The 15,759-nt window shown below is 60.3% G+C and overlaps 1 protein-coding gene across 6 annotated transcripts in view; it reads left to right on the top strand.

The window, feature by feature from the left end:
* Positions 1-15,759, top strand: part of PRDM16 (PR/SET domain 16) — a 309,339-nt gene that overhangs the window by 153,082 nt on the left and 140,498 nt on the right. For all 6 annotated transcript variants that reach the window (XM_074377634.1, XM_074377637.1, XM_074377633.1 and 3 more), the window contains one exon: positions 2,852-2,902. In XM_074377634.1, coding sequence (XP_074233735.1) covers positions 2,852-2,902 — 51 coding nt within the window. The remainder of the gene's footprint in view (positions 1-2,851; positions 2,903-15,759) is intronic.

The raw sequence follows: 15,759 nt of genomic DNA, 5'->3' as shown, positions 1-15,759 counted from the left end.
CCTGGGCTCTGGAACCTATCTCCCCACGGACACGGGAGGCCGTCCCTTCCAACCAGGATTGGGGGGGGTGGCGCCCAGGAGGCCAGGTCCTGCCCCTGTGCGCCTCTCTTGGGACACCAGGGAGACGAGAGAGAACCTTCCTCCACGATGCTGCCCGCGACAGGCAGAGCTGGGAAGGCCCGGCTCTGGTTTCCGCTCAGCCTTTGACTCACATCAGGTCCACGGCGGTTTTTATGCTGGTGGAGGCTCAGCTGCAGTGTGGACAGCGGTGGAGGCTCGCCAGCCCGTCTCCCTGCCTCTCGGGAGCCGTACGGGGTCAGGGTGTCCGGGGGCCCAGGGGTGCTGGAGCCGAAGCAGGCAGATTGTGCCCAAGGATGAGCCCAGAGCTTGCTGCCAGCGCAGCCCGGAGCCCCCTTGTCTCCCCGAGGCAGCTTCTCCCGGTTCCGAAATCGGTGACCGGCGCTGTCGGCGATCAGAGGCATAGCCGGCGTGGGCACGTGACCAGCCGGGCCGGCCGAGAAGGCCAGCTCGCCCCCTTCCTCAGGACAGTCTGTGCGCAGCGTGCTTGCCAGGGCTTCGTGGCCCCTGCACCTGGGCCGGAGGGTCCCTGGAGCCCCTTCCCTGGAGCCGTCCCCGCGGCAGAGTCGCTGGACGTGGCGTCCCCCGGGTCGTGAGACCCGGCCCTCAGATGGCAGGCGCTGGGTGGGCCTCCTCTGTCCGTCTCGCGGGGCAGGACCCGGGAGGGGCCGCTCCAGCGGGTGCACCCCTTCTGTGCTTTTGCGCCGTGTCCTGGGGCTGTGCTGCTTTGAAAAATCAAAGCACAGATTTATCCCTCTGGCTCAAGCTCCCCTCCTAAGGGACAGGCTGGTGAACCACAGAGCTCAGGGCCCATGGTGACTCCCCATCTGCCTCCTGGGGAGCATGGCCCCTCCTGGGGAGCGCGGCCCCTCCCCTCCTGAGGAGCACAGCCCCTCCTGGGGGGCGCAGCCCCTCCCCTCCTCGGGAGCACGGCCCCTCCTGGGGAGCGTGGCCCCTCCTGGGCACTGCAGGTTTTCCTGGGATCTCTTGCCTCCTGTCCCGGCACTGACTGAGCCTCCGGCCAGCCCTCTTGGCTCTGGGTTTGGGAGTGAAAATCAGACAGGCAAGGGGGCAGCCCGTCTGCTGCAGAGCTCAGCCCCCAGCGTCTGAGGGCACCTCGTCTCCCCTACGGCCTGTCCAGCCCAGGCCCGGCGGGAACCGTGCACCTGGCGACCGGGTCTCTCCCAGGGAGACCTTCCCAGTGTCTCTGTTGGTCCCTCTTCTGCCTCATTCTCTGTTTTCACTGCTAGTCGCATTCCAAACCACAATTTCAGAATCTATTAAAAGAAACATAAAATCCCCAATTGGTTAGAATTCTCAACATTTAAAAATATGACTTATTGTTATTACAGCTGAGCCCGGGCAGCTCCGCCAGCGTTTTGGAACTCAGCGTCCTGGCCCGCTGACCCGGCCTGCGTGGGCACCGGCGGGCACTCTCCTCCACGCTTGTCATTTGAAAAGGCAATCCTGTCATTTTAAGAGGAGGAGAAACAAGGCCGCTGGATTCGACTCCACGTCTCATTTCATTTTTCGAATACTAGGTTCCGCCTTGGTTTCTCTTCCTGTGGAAACGGCACGGCCGTGTGTCTCCATGTCTGTGCACCGCGCTTGTGATCCAGAAGGGAAAACCCGTTTACACAGCTAATTTGTCGGCTTGCTTAGCTCAGAGAGCGCTCCGGGACCTGCCGCTGAAGTGCCACCCCTCTGGAGTGGAACTTGCTGGTTTTTAGGAGACGCCAGCCAGGCAAAATGCTACATCTCTCCAGAGCTGAGCCAAGGAGAGCTCTGAGTTGAAACAGTCGGGTGGAAGAAAGATCCAGGATGGCTGGCACGTTCTTTCCTCACTGTCCCAAGCCAGTGTCCGTGGGCAGAGGGGAGAGCAGGCATCCTGCGCGGCCCACTGCCCGCTGCTGGGGGAGGGGCGCACCCTGGGCACGTGCGTGACGCTGAAGCCACTGCTTCTCTGCCTTGGCCTGATTTCCTTTGAGAAGCCTCCTCCAAAACCCACAGAGAAATGTCCCTTGCCCTGGGGTCGGGGATAAAGAACAAGCTAGAAATGGTGCCACCTCTGATTTTCCAGAACAGCAGAAGCCAACATATGGTGTCAGCTCCCCTCCCTGCCTGTCTGTCCCCCATCCCTTGCCCCTTCCCCATCCACGGCCTGGCCTCAGGCAGCAGTGCAGGGATGCAGCTGACCTCTGCCCTCTGCTCTGGCCTCCACCACGTCTCTCCCTGTGGCTGGTGTGGCCGAGTCCCAGGCTGAGCCCGCTTGCTCCCCTGAGCTCTGCCTCCCACGCTGGGCTGTGAGCCCCACGCAGGCCGGGCGGTGCGTCTTCCTGCTCCCCCGCGGGCGGCACAGCACACACGCCCAGTCACCTCCAAATACAGGCCACTCGGTCACGGCAGAACTCGGAAGTAACAGAGGCTGTCAGAGGAGTCCAGCGTCTTCGTGGCCCCATCGCACCGTTTCTAACAATATGTGGGGCGGGCACTCAGGCCCCTATGAGTGGACCTGTTCCCAGTCACTATGGGACGAGGCTGAGCCACACGAGGTGGCTTCCTTCCCCACAAGGGCCCAGCTGCCTTCCCGGAGGACAACGTCCCTGTGCAACAAACGGGGAGGCCAAGGACCCCTGTTCTCAAGAGGGCTTTGGTTCACGTTGAGCTAGCCCCACCCTCACCATCTCGGAGGACGTCTGCCACCCCCACGACGTAGGACTTGAGAACTGCACTTTGTCGGACACTAACAACCCCTTTCCAAATTGTTTTGCAGCAAATGCTGACGGACGGGGAGGTGTCGTCGCAGGAGGGCTGCATCCAGAAGGTAGGAGAGCCGGCTTGACCCTTCTCCCCTCCGTCGCTGGGCGCCCCCGAGGGCGGCGTGACCGAGGCCGGTCGAGCACGCGCAGAGCGGCGTTTTCCGAGCGGCCCGGGTGGCTGCTGTTCTCACGGTGCGGCAGGTGGGGGCTTCCGTCTCGGAGCCATCTGAGCTCGGGGGAGCGAGGCGAGCCACTTACCCGTGGGAGTGCTTCTGGCCGGGCAGACGCATGGAAAGGAGAGTCACAGGTTGCGTTTATTTACCTGTCTTCACCGGGTACTCACAGGAAAGAATGCAGAGGAGAAAAGACACAACGGGCTGCGGACTCAGCAAAGCCTTTCACTGGTCTCAGCCTCCTCGCAGGGCTCAGGCGTGGCGCTCAGTGAGCAGACCGCCAGGTGAAAGGCAGTGTCGACGTGGGCGCCGTCCCCTGGTGATGGATGCTAGCGGGTTGACAAACGTTGGCTCTAACAGGTCCCGAGAGTGAACCAGACCCAGAAAAACGCACACATCTGCAGAGGCGAGCACACACTCCCGGCAGGCACGTTCCTGCGCGTGCACGCTGCGGGCTACGTGGCCAGCAGGGGGATCAGGCGCAGAAATCGGCTCCAAAACCCAGAGGCCATTCCTCAGACAGAGCTCGGCGTCCAGAGAATTCGGGCCGTCCACGCACACTCACGTGCATGTACACACACACGTGCACACGGACACGTACAGACACACACACCCCGTAGCTGCTGCGGGGTTTTGCATCTTCCAGCAGAATTAGAACAGCATTTTCTCTCCAGGCATCAAGGCTTCAAAGCGCCACCCAGACTAAGCGGAGCGAGCCAGAGCCCCCGTGCTGCCGGACGGCGGCGGGAGCACGGCCGGGCGGCCGGGCGGCCGTGCCGCCGGTCAGCCCCGCGCTTCCGCATGGCAGGTGCTGCCGCCTCAGTGTCAGTGCCCGGAGCTGCGCTCATGGGGGTGCTGCCCTCTCTCCCGGGGGTGGGGGCTCAGAGACACCTTTAGTTTGCCTTCCTGTCACCCTGAAGTTTCCTTTTTAGGCCTGGAAGTGAAAAGGAAGCCATTTGCTGGTTCTGCCAAACTTTGTGACTTTCCCCCGGCGCCTGGCTGGATGGTTAGGTGTCTGGGGGAACTTGGCATCTGGGGGGACCTGTGTGTAAGGGAAGGGGGCCTGCCCTTCTCACCAAGTTCAACCCCAGAGACAAGATTCTGGAGAAATCCGTGCAATGGGGGACGTCGTCTGACCCTGTGGTGACCTCCTGAAAGGGTGACCTCTGGCAGGGGTGACCCTCTGACCTCGTTCGTCTTCGTAACGGTGATCTGCATCTGGCCCTGGTGCGACCCTTTTGTCTGAGCAGACGCTGAGACAAGGGCGCCCCGCCCCTGAGTACCGTCCAGACCCCCACCCCCCCTGCACCCCGCCATCCCTCCCGTCCTGGTCTCCCCTGTGTTCCCTGCTGAGCCACACAGCCCGCGTCACTCTCCCCCGCCACCCGGCTCCAGTCTCTGCGTTCCCGAGTCCTCCTCCTCCCTGCGCGCCTGCCACGGCCCCTGTCCCCGCGGCTCCCCCGCAGGTGCGCTGCGCTGCCCCGCGCTCTGGTGGCACTGAGACTGTGGCCGCTCGCCCAGGTGTGCACCCCGGCTGCACCTGCGTGTCCCCCAAAGTCACTTTGTCTGAGGTCCGCTGCCTCGCCCTCTGTGCCGGGACCCCTGGGACTGCTCGCCCAGCAGACTGACTCTATTTAGTCTCTGTTTACTTAGAGGGGAAGCCCGGGGCTCCTGGAGAGCAAACATCTGCGGGAGATAATCTAGTGAGTTGTCCATCCATCACTCGGGTCGCCTGGCTCCCTGGAGAGCCCGCCGGAGCCTGTAATAAAAAGGCCGGGCGAAGAGGCTTTGGGGACAAATAAAGAGCCGTGTTAAGGGCCTGCTGAAAATGGATGGAAGACATTATAAGGCTCAATGGCCGTCTTATCAAAATCCAATAGGATAGACATTTGGCAAAAGGCTTAAATTTATTCTTTGACTTTCTGGAGGGCTTGAATTTATCCATTAACAAGAGTGTAGTCCACCCGGGGAGATGGTATCTGCTGAAAGAATTTTGATTCAATCTCTTTGGCGATACGGAAGGGGAAGCCCCAGGCCCCCAGCGGCCGCCCCATTGTCTTGCTTTATCTTGTTTTCTTTGACCGTCTTGAAAAGGAAGGACGTGTTAATACAGTACACGGAGGGAAGTGACCTTTTTTCTTTTATTTCTTTTTCGTCTCCCTCTTTCTCTGCCCGTGCCGCCTCCGCACCTCCAACACATAAATCCATCAGGGAATTCGCATCAGTGGGGCTGGGATCGGAACCCGGGAAGGTGCCCCTTCAGACGCTTCGCAGACCGTGGCCGGCCCAGCACGCGCGGCAGGCCAGGGGTGGGGAGGCCCGAGGCTTCGAAGGAGACTCAGAAATAAATTGAGTTCGCAAAGCCCTGGTGCTGAGGACGGAACGTGATGTTTCCATAAATCTCTCCCTGTTATTACGTACAAAACGCTACAGGTCATGAAAGTCATCTGATAGCTTCGCCTGGCGTTGTCCAAGCAGGGTGATTGATTGATAATTATGATAATTTGTGAAATGATTATTTGGATGTTAGGACCACAGCCTGTCCCACTGACAAAATGCCTCTGGGAACGGGCGCCCCCGGTCTCTTGGGGCCCCCCGGGGAGGCTGGGGGGCTGCTGAAGGATGAGCCGGGGGAGCGCCAGGGGGTTGGAGAGGACTCGGACGGGCAGCCGCCGAGTGTCTTTTGTGCAGCAGTGACTTGAGAAGCCTGCACAGCTCCCCGAGCTCTAAGCGAGGCTGCAGCCAGCTGTGCCTTGCAGGCTCCGGGCCGAGTCCTGGCCTCACGGGCGAGTTAAGCCCAGCACACACCGCGGACCCAGGCGTCTGTGATCGGTGTCGCCTTCTGTGGTTTATTTCCTTTGCATTACTTTTCCCCTGGAGGACGAGGAGCTGTGAGCGTGCGTGGCGGCCAGCTGGTCTCACGGGGACCAGAACAAGCATGGTTGTCCCTGCCGTGGTTTGCTTGTGTCGGCGAGGTTAGTTGTTAGAAATCTTTGCTTTTCCTCTCTCCCTCCCCGCCAGCAACACTCAGGGGCCGCCAAGGTGCTGCAGTGTACCTACAATTCGCTTTATTCCGGAAAAGTCACAGCAGAGCCCCCCCCCCGCCCTAAGAGCCCTGCCCTCCCAATTAATAATTTGCATGTGAGATCGGTTATGTCTTTATGAAATCAAAGTGTGTTTAGCTGCCTCGGAGACAGTGCTGAGTTGATTTTGATAATCTCAGGCTGAATAGACTCGCTTCGTTCCAGTAAAGCCCCGGACAAAGGCTGGACAGTGTCTGAAAGCCCTCCGGAGACATGCCTCCCTTTCCTTTGTCCGGGGCTGCTGATAAAAGAACCGGGAGTCCATTAATTCAGTGAATGGACATATAGGAAAGTCAGTCCCCTCTTGAGAACAATAATGTTGAGGTCAGCTTCGGTTGCCATGGAAACTAAGTACTCCTAAGAAGTTTGCATCCTTGATTTTGCTGAATCAAAGGCTGCAGAGTGGAGAGGTGTAATGGGGCCAAGACGCGGAAAGTCGGAGAGCACCGCCCCTGCCGGTCCCCTTCCCGCGACAGCTCCGGGCTGGTGGCCCGGGGACCCTCGGCGGCCGCCTGGGGACCAGCCTCGAGCCTGGCTCTTGCCCCTCCCTCAGGCCTCCTTTCCACAACTGCAGCCGCTTATCTGAAGAGGCCCTTAGGCCTGACTCTGGTGGCTCAGATGCCCGGGGCAGAAAATCAGGCCTGAGGGAGGGGCCGCAGCCTGGAAGTTCAGGTTCCCTCCACCTCAGCGCCCAGGGTGGACTCTGCCCTCTGGCCACCTCGCAGGGCCTGAACTTGCCCGGGGGCGGGGGAGGGCGGGTGGCACTGTGGCCCCTTCCCAAGCAGATAAGGGTGATTAATGAGCCAACAGCCGTCCTGTGACGAGGGGTGAGGATGGGCAGCGCCTGGCTGGGTGACAGTGTTATAAATGCAACCCTTTTGCATTTTGCCCCTGCCAACTGAGCTGATTTGACTCCCCCCACCCGCCCCTGAGGACCTCTGAGATCAGCGTAAACCATCAGATCAAGCTGGGAGACGTGCAGGTAATCGACTCCTTAGCAGTGAGGAAGTGCCTACTGCAGACCTGCGTGTCTGCGGAGGGCCTCGTCTTGGCCGCACCGGCCCTAGTGGGCCCACCTGAGCCTGAGAACCTCGCTGGGGCGGGTGGGAGGAAAGAGGTGGGGCTTTCCTCTGTTTTGCTGGTGAGAAAGCAACAAATGAGGTTTCCTTTCTCCCATGGAAGCGTCCCTCGTGGAAATGTCTGAAAGGCCGCCGGGCTGCAGTCTGGGGTGGAGGTCCTGGGGGGGCACGGGGTCCAGAGCTCACCTGGCAGGCAGGGCCCCCTCCTTGGGGTCTAGCAGCAGCTCCTGTGGGGCTCGTGGGAGCAGGCGACACGGGGACTCCCCTCTGTGGTCAGGCCCTCCCCCGCCCTGTTGACCCTTTTGCCCAAACTTCACCCTTAAGCCAGGGCAGACAAACATCACCATTTCAAAGAACGGATTCAGAACTCGAGAATGTGCATTACCCGGAAAGTAAGCTTTGTCCTCACCAGAGACCCAGGGAGGCCGGGCTGGGTCCACCGGCCCTGCCCAGCCCAACCCCCGCCCTCTGAACCAGGCTCTGCCCTGGCTGGTGAGGCCCCAGGCCTTGAACTTGAACTTCGGCGTTCCTGTTTCCTCCCCTGCAAACAGGGAGGTAATCAGGGCCCCCAGCACCTGAAGGCCCCGGGCACTGAGCGCGCGGAGGCTGGGCGCAGCGCCGGGCACCAGGCTGCTGAGTGGGCCCGGGCACTGTGGCCGCTGTTGCTGGCATGGGACGCAGGCCGATGTTGCGCTGGGGGCCCGGCCGTGGGAAAGTGAGCCAGGCCCTGCGGCAGACACCTGACTCCGAGGTGGCGACATCGCCACCTGCAGCAGGCCGGAGGTCACAAGCGTGGTGGCCGCCCCAGCACCTCAGGGTGTCCTGGCGGCCCACACGGACGGCGCTCGGGAAGGTGGCCAGGAGAGCTCGCCTCCGCAGCCACCGAGTAATGGTGAGGATTTACTGTCTACATTAGCGGCTTTGTAAGGGCCAGATGGTGGTGTCAGTAAACCCCGTCATCTTCAGGTGGGTGCGATGGAGAGTTAATTAAATTGCGCCACACTATTAGGGGAGAAAAATATATCAGCTCGAGGCCTCCTTCGCGTCCCTGCTTGGCAGGCAGCAGCCGGCGTTGCCGGTGTGGTGGCGCGGCCTCGCCCCTCCCGCGCGCAGGGACAGCCACAGGGCCCCCTGCTCTGCAGGCCCTGCCATCGGGCCATCCGGGCGCTTATGTTTGCTCTGAGCGTAAGGCCAGCTTCTGGTTTTACACACATGGCATCAAGCTGGCCCGTCCCTCTCCAGGGAAAAGGCCGCCCACGTGGGCGCTGTGGCCCCTCGGGGCCCCTCCCGCACATGGTCACCTCCAGCAGTGCCCACTTCTCTCTCGGGGTGCCGGTGGAACGCCCAGGCCTCCAGGGAGGGCCGGCTTCCTGAAGTCCCCTCACGCCTCTGCTGGTGTCCCCATGAAAGTCTTGGGGGGCCAGGCTGTGCACCTGCCACAGGCACGTGGTTTTCAGGCAGGACCCTGGGTGGGCCCTCAGTCCTGAGAGTGGGGAGCAGAACCTCCCATCACTTCTCCTGGCCCAGGACCGTGCGGGAGCTTGGAGGGCCGCATCCTCCCCACGGGGGCTTCCCTCGAGGCCCAGCTGGCAGGCAGAAACTCAGGGAAGGCCGAGTCCTCTCCACCTGCCTGAGAAGCCAGCTGCTGCCTGGCAGGCGCCTGCCCCAGGCCTGGGGATTTGGCAGGTCCCCAACTTCCATGCGGTGCGGCACTGGCTTCCTGCATGTGTGGCCCAGGTGTGCGTGGGGAGGGTCCCCGTGGGGCCTGACAGCGCCTGACCCTGAGCCTCCAGCCTCTGCGGCAACCCCCAGAGCAGCTTCTGCACTCATGCCACTGGCACTGACCAGCACTCAGCCTTGGCTGGTGGGAGGGGCCGGCGGGGCCAGGGCAGCAGGCTTCCTGGAAGAGGTGGCACTGGAGCTGGCACACCTAGTTCCCAGGTGACAAGCTGAAGTCAGGAGAACCACCTGAGGTGTGCGGGAAGAGAACGGAGCCCATTGCAACGCAGGGACACTGTGCACATGGAGGGAAAAGCAAGGCAAGCTCACTTCTTACTGCCCTCCTGCAGCCTGCCTCCGCCCCGCCCCCTTGCCGTGGGTTTCTTGGGTGCCCCTGACCCTTAAGGGTGACCCGCTCATCCTGGGGGGGGGGCCCTCTGGCCTTTGGTGCAGAGCTGCCAGGGGCAGTGATGCCGGGTTGGGCACGGGCGGTGTCCTGGGTCCCTTTGCTGGGAGGGGTCCCAGAGACCCTACATCCGCCAGCGAGACCCGAACAGGCCTGGCCGCCTGTGCTGGCGATGAGACTGGTGAGTGACGCAGCGGCCCAGGTTGGCAGGACCACGCCAACCCACCCGACCCCGGAAAAGAGGTGCTGGTATTGCCAGCGTCAGAAAGTGGGTCCAGCCTGGACGGACCTGGGGATGATGGTCCTGAGTGAAGTCAGACAGACAAAGAAAAGCACCGGACGATGTCATTTGTGCGTGGCATCTGAAAAAGCACAGGGATAGACTTACTTATGACTCAGAAACAGACCCAGAGACGTGGGGAACAAACTTGTGGTTACCCGGGGGAGGGTCGGGGGAGGGGTAGATTGGGAGTCTGGGAGTTGCAGATTCACAGTGCTGTGTGTGGGGCAGGTAAACAGCAAGGGCCTGCTGGGCCACGCAGGGAGCCGCGCTCAGCAGCTCGTGACAGCCCACGGCGGGAAAGAGTCTGAGAAAGAATGTGTGTGTGTATGCGTAACTGAATCACGGGGCTGGACCCCAGAAACTCATGCAGCATCGCGAATCGGCTCTACTTCAGTAAAGTAAATAGATAAATAAATATTAGGAAGAAGGCTTCGCTCTCAAGGCACGGAGAGCCGTGGAGGAGCTTCAGGCCCACATGACTGAGCCGAGCGAGCCAGTCTGAGCAGCAGGCTCCATACTGTACGATTCCCTCTGTGAGACTCTGGGAAAGACAAAGCCGTGCAGAAGCAGGCAGCTCGGGGGTCGCCGGCAGTCGTGGGGCGGGATGATCGGGGGAGCTCGGAGGGTTTTCAGGGCAGTGCAGCTCCTGCGTGTGATGCTTCCTGGTGGGTACAGGCCACTGCGTATTTATCGCTCACCAGGAGTGATCCGCTGTAGCAAGTGGCCGCAGTAATGCAAGATGGTCCTTACGGTGGAAGCCGGGAGGGGCGGGCGGGGGTGGGGTGCGGGACTCGCCACGCGTGTTTCCATAAACCCAAGACTGCTCTGAAAAATGAAGGCTGTTCCTTTACTTTAAAAAGGACTTCAGAAAGTGGCACATAATAAACACGCACACCTTCTGTGAAATACACATACACACACAAGGACATTCATACACCGAAAGGCTGGCAGGAAATGCACCAGAATCAACAGCAACATTCTTTGCGGTGAAATAATAGGTGATTTTTTAAAATTAGTGTCTATGTGGGTATTGCAGTTATGAAACATGTCACCTCACGTAGAGTGCTGTGTGATTCCTGGCCCCTTGCAGCACTGTGAGTGGGCAGTCGGCGGGGAGCACGTCTTGTGCTGGATTGCGAGCTCCCTGCGGTCCAGGACCCCTGCTTCTCCTTCGTGCGGTCGCTGTCCGCTGTTCACCCAAGGGTCTGACTGTGCCTTCGGGGTGGGGGCGGGGGTGGGATGGGCCTTCTGCCCACCCCGAGGCTGGGTGAGCCGTCTGGCCAGTGGCTGTGAGAGACGTGGGTTGCTTCTCCAGCGCTCTCTGCCCTCGGACACGGCAGCCAGAAGGTCCCGGGTAGATGCCGAGGTGATTACGCGGAGCCGCCCCGCGAGTCGCACTGGGCGTGCAGGAGAAACGCCGCTTTGGTCAGGCCTCTGCGTTTTGGAGCCGTTTGTTACTGGAGCACAACCTCGCTCTCCCTGACTGATGCGTTTAGGGAATGCCTGGTGCTTTGTCTGGTCCTGCGTAGTCTTAAAACACCCTTCATTCACTCACTCACCAGTTAACAAATATTTACCAAGCGCCTACTGTGTGCAGGACGCTGCCCCAGGTGCTGGAGACACAAGGCTGAGTCCCGCCAGGTCTCTGCCCCCACGGTTCATGTCCTGAGACTCGGTCTCCTGCGTGGATGGCCTGCAGCCTTTGTTCTCGGTGCCCCCGTTTCCCTGGAGACGCCCAACTGCAACGTTCCAGGTCAGATGTTGCTCCTGGTGGCAGGCAAGCCTCCAAGGGCCCTTGTGCTGTTTGCTCTGCTCATTTCGGGCAGAAGTGCCCCATCCTGTCACACGGGCTTGGCCCCGTCCCCGCGGGTCAGTGATTCTAAGGGGCCCTTTTTCTGGGCAGCTCCTCCTCTGCGTCCCATATCGTAGACGGGGAAATTGTGAGGAAAACGAATCGATTTGGGCCAGAAAGAGTCGGATTCTTAACCTAACAGATTTGGTGTGAGCGCACTGTTTTCTCAACAAATATTTCCTTCTTTGAATGAATGATACTTCCTCCTTCAGCACCGGCGTTCCTGCGCTAACAAGATGTGTCCTTCTAGCCGGCACCCTCTTCCATCAGCCGGGGCCGTGTTGGCCGAGGGGGTCTTCCACCCCGTTAGCGAGATGTTTCTCCAGTAGAGGGTTGATAAATTAAGTCATAAAAGGCAAGACTTATTATTTCACGTGGGAACCTTGCCTCTGTTATTTCTCAGCAATGGCCAAGATTCAGAGTATTAGCCACAGAAATGTTTGCGTTGCCAGGGATGGAAAATGATCGCATAAAAAGAGTCTGATGTGGTGTTCATCATGGATCAGCTGAGAGTAGAGAGAGTCAGAGACAAAATAATAACAATAATAAAAATCCACTTCTCAGACTCGCGCCGGGCGCACGGGGCCGGGGTGCCCGTGGCTCTCAGTGTGACGGGGACGCCCCGGGTGCCGTCGCCAGGCCGAAGCTTTCTTCTTGCTGCCCCAACCCCAGGCTCTGGGTTACCGAGGCCCCAAAAGGGCAGATAATTATCGGAAGAGAGTCTGAAACGTGGGCACCCTGGAGAGCTGCAAAAATGAAACGAGGAGGAGGAGGAATTTTGAATAGATTTCCTCCCTTTGTGTTTCTGTTTTGGACGAGAAGTGCAGAGGCAGAATAAAAGGGAACCAGGAAGGTGGAGAAAAACATCAAGTTTGCTCTCGGGAAGGTCTGGATTGGCGGCCACACGGGGGCCGATGGGCATCTTTGTCCCGGGTCTGCCCATGTGCAGCTTCCGGGAGGCAGGACCGGCCCCAGTGGAGGCCTGTGTCTCTCGAAGCTCCCCCAGGAGGAGGGTGCGGGGCGGTGCTGACCGGCGGGTCCCAGGACGGGGCTCAGTGCCAGGTGCCTCGTGGGCGAGGAGGACAGGCCTGTGCCCAGGGCACAGCGACTGTATTTTTCATAAACAAAGTCGGGCCACTCTGGGGCCAGGACTCAGGGAGACTCAGGAGACAGACTGCTGTGTCCCGTGCGCTTCGGTCTCAGCTGGAGAGTTCAGGGGCCTCATAGCCGCCCCGCCAGACAGCTGCTCATCTTCCCTGGGGCTCAGACAGGTGCTCCCACCCACCTCAGGTCACTCAGACGGTGCCTGGCGAACCTGCTCCCGCAGAAAGCCCAGGGCTGGGGGAGCAAGACATTTTGCAGGTCAGCCCGCGGCTCACCCTCTGGGGCTGCCCACCTGCCTTGGCGTCTGGATGGCAAGCGTGTGACCCCCGAGCCAGGCGCCAGGTGCGCCCCCGCCCCCGCCGGGGCTGGCTCCCGCCGCGGCTCCGGTTGGTCTCACGGGTCGTCCTGCCGCGTCCGGTCTTCCCTCCCGTTCGCGCAGCAGGCGCTACTCGTGTGCCCCTCACCCCGCTTCCTTATTAAACACCCGTGGCTCTTCTTTCATAATCACCTTTGGGCCCCCGAAGTGTCGCTGCCATCCCCCTCGAAGCCCTCGCCCCTCTCTGGGCCCCCGGTTTCCCCACGTGACACGTCGTGCGCCTCCTCAGGAGCCCCGACGACACGGCAGGAGGGGAGTCTGTGTCGCCGCCCCTCTTCTACATGGCGTGCTCTGGGGAAACTGTCTGCTGTTCCTACAGGAAGAGACAGCCTTGGCTGTATGAGCCGGGCCTGCCCTGCCCTGCCTCGGGGGCACTTCCTGAGCTGTCCCCCTTCCTGTGCTTCTGGGAGCCGGGCCCCCAAACAAGGCTTCAGAGGCTGTCGGGGACTTTGCTCAGCCTGACCCCACAGGCTGCCTCTCTGCCCAGCCTCCTCCACGCCGCTCCAGCGGCCACAGGAAGGGCTGTCTACAGCGCTTAATAGGAGCTGGGGTCGGGTGTGGATTTAGTGGCAGGAAAACTTCTTGAAAGGCAAAGGACTCTGTCAGAGGACTTCATTATCTTCTCAGCACCTCAATTTCCTCATCTATAAAATGGAGATGATAATAGTTCCTGCCCCAAAGTTGTGGTTAGTGATTGTATGAGTTGCTGTGGGCAAAGCACACTTAAAATAGCACCTGGCACCTGCACAGGGCTCAGAGCGAGACCAGGGAGATGGTGATGGAGATGATGGTGGTGATGGAGATGATGACAATGGTGACTGTGATGCAGATGTTTGTGACGGTGAAGATGAAGGTGATGGAGACGATGGTGATGGTGGTGATGGAAGTGAGGATGGTGGTGCTTGTGATGAGGATGGTTGTCATGGTGATGATGCTGATGGAGATGATGGTGAAGATGAAGGAGATGGAGAAGAGGATAGTGATGGCAATTGGGAAGGTGGTGATGGACATGATGGTGATGGTGGTGGTGAGGATGACAAAGGTGATGGACATGATGGTGATGGAGGTGAGGATGGTGGTGCTTGTGATGAGGATGGTTGTCGTGGTGATGATGCTGATGGACGTAACAGTGATGGTGATGACGCTGACGATGATAATGATGATGGTGCTGGTGATGAGCCCCTGCGGTCCCACCAGGCACCATCATTCCACGAGGGAACCCAAGAGCCCTGGAGAGGACATCCCCAGAGGGATCAGACCGCAGGATCTCCGGTTCTGGCTCCGCCGTCAGTGGGTGTGACCCGGGGCAAGTCACTTACCCTCTCGGGGCCCTGGTTTCCGACCTGGCAATGCAGGGCAAACACCCTGTGCCCGGCTTGAGTTCCTGGTCTGGAAGGACCCTGGAGATAAGGCACGGAGCAGCTCGGTGGCGAGTACCTCGCAAACAGGAGCCGGCACTAAAAGAAAAAACAACAGGAAGAGACGGAAAGAGAAGCCGTAAATGCCCCTCACACGCCGGCCCTCGGCGCTGACCTCTCACCCGGAGGAGCGGGCCTCGGGGAGTTAATAAGAAATACAGGACTTCCTGCGAGATAGCAAGTGAATTGTGAGCCGTGAATTACTTTTTTCCTTTGAAAAATGATGTAGCCGGGTCAAAATATTTTTGCGTTTCAAACCCTTGGGTTCCTTTGTCCTTGGGGCTGACATGACTTGGTTTCCATGCAGCCGCACAATGCGTGGAAACATCTTTTAACTGCCAGACGGCCCTTCTGATAAGCCCGCCAATTCATAATGTGGGTTTGGAAAGCTGGACGGGTGAGAAAGCAGAGGCCTTTGGAAAGTCTGTTTGCTCAGCAGCGAGAGGCCCTCTCTCCCGCCCTGGTAAACAGGGCCCCGAGCGCCGGCTATTGAGTGCCGGCCGGGCGGGGACGGCACACAGGACAGCCCCCGCCCACCCACACTCCGCGCCTGGTGGGGGGACCTGCTCGGGCGCCCCTGGAGCCAGACTCCCAGGTGACGCGTCTGCCTCTGCAGGTGACACGCAGAGGCTTGGGGCTGTGACAGCCTGGCCACCCCCGTTGACGAGGCAGCCTGGGAGAGCTGGCCTTTCCTTCTCAGCCACTCCAGTCCCAGCTCAGAAACGTCCCCAAGGGGCGGGTTTGCTCAGCGGGCGGTGGGTCAGGGCTGCAGCTTCCTTGGCTTCTTGGTTAAAGGGAGCCTGTCGGGCTGCTGCTCTGGGCCATGAGGCGGCAGGACGACATGGGATAACGTGCACACCCTCTACCCCTTTTCCTTTCCAAGCCGCCTGCCTGCCTGCCCCAGGCTGAATGGAAGGCTTGCTCCCGTGCGCGCTGTTTTCCAGGGAAAGACTGAAAGTGTGAGCGGGTGTTGGGCTGGTGCTTCTTCAGACACTTACACCTGCTGCAGAAGGCTGGCTACGGGGCCAACGCACAAGCAGGAGCCCATTCTGCAGCTGAGGGAACGAGGCACAGAGAGGGTCAGTAACCGACGCAGCTCTGCACAGCTCTGAGGTTAGAGCCGGGGTCTAAACCCGGGTCATCTGGCTCCGCGCTCTTAGCAACACGTCATGAGGCTCCTCGACAGACCAGGGTCTGTTTGCTCCATCAGCGGGCGGCGCCGATGTGACGGGTGCCTGGACCTGGAAGTCCCGGGACTCCCTCACTTAGCACGAGGGAACCCAGGGTCAGCACCCGCGGGTGACTTGATGGCTTCCAACGAGGCAGAGCCAGCCAGGAGGAGCCGCGTCTTACAGGGTCTGGACAGAACCACGGTGGCGATGAGGACCCGGAAGTCTGGGACGGAGCCTCCCCGGTGTCCCCACCTGCA

The sequence above is a fragment of the Camelus bactrianus genome, chromosome 13, assembly GCF_048773025.1.
Source record: "Camelus bactrianus isolate YW-2024 breed Bactrian camel chromosome 13, ASM4877302v1, whole genome shotgun sequence".
Classification (NCBI taxonomy): domain Eukaryota; kingdom Metazoa; phylum Chordata; class Mammalia; order Artiodactyla; family Camelidae; genus Camelus; species Camelus bactrianus.
Note: the sequence above shows the minus strand (reverse complement) of the source record. Positions and strands in the feature narration are given on the sequence as shown.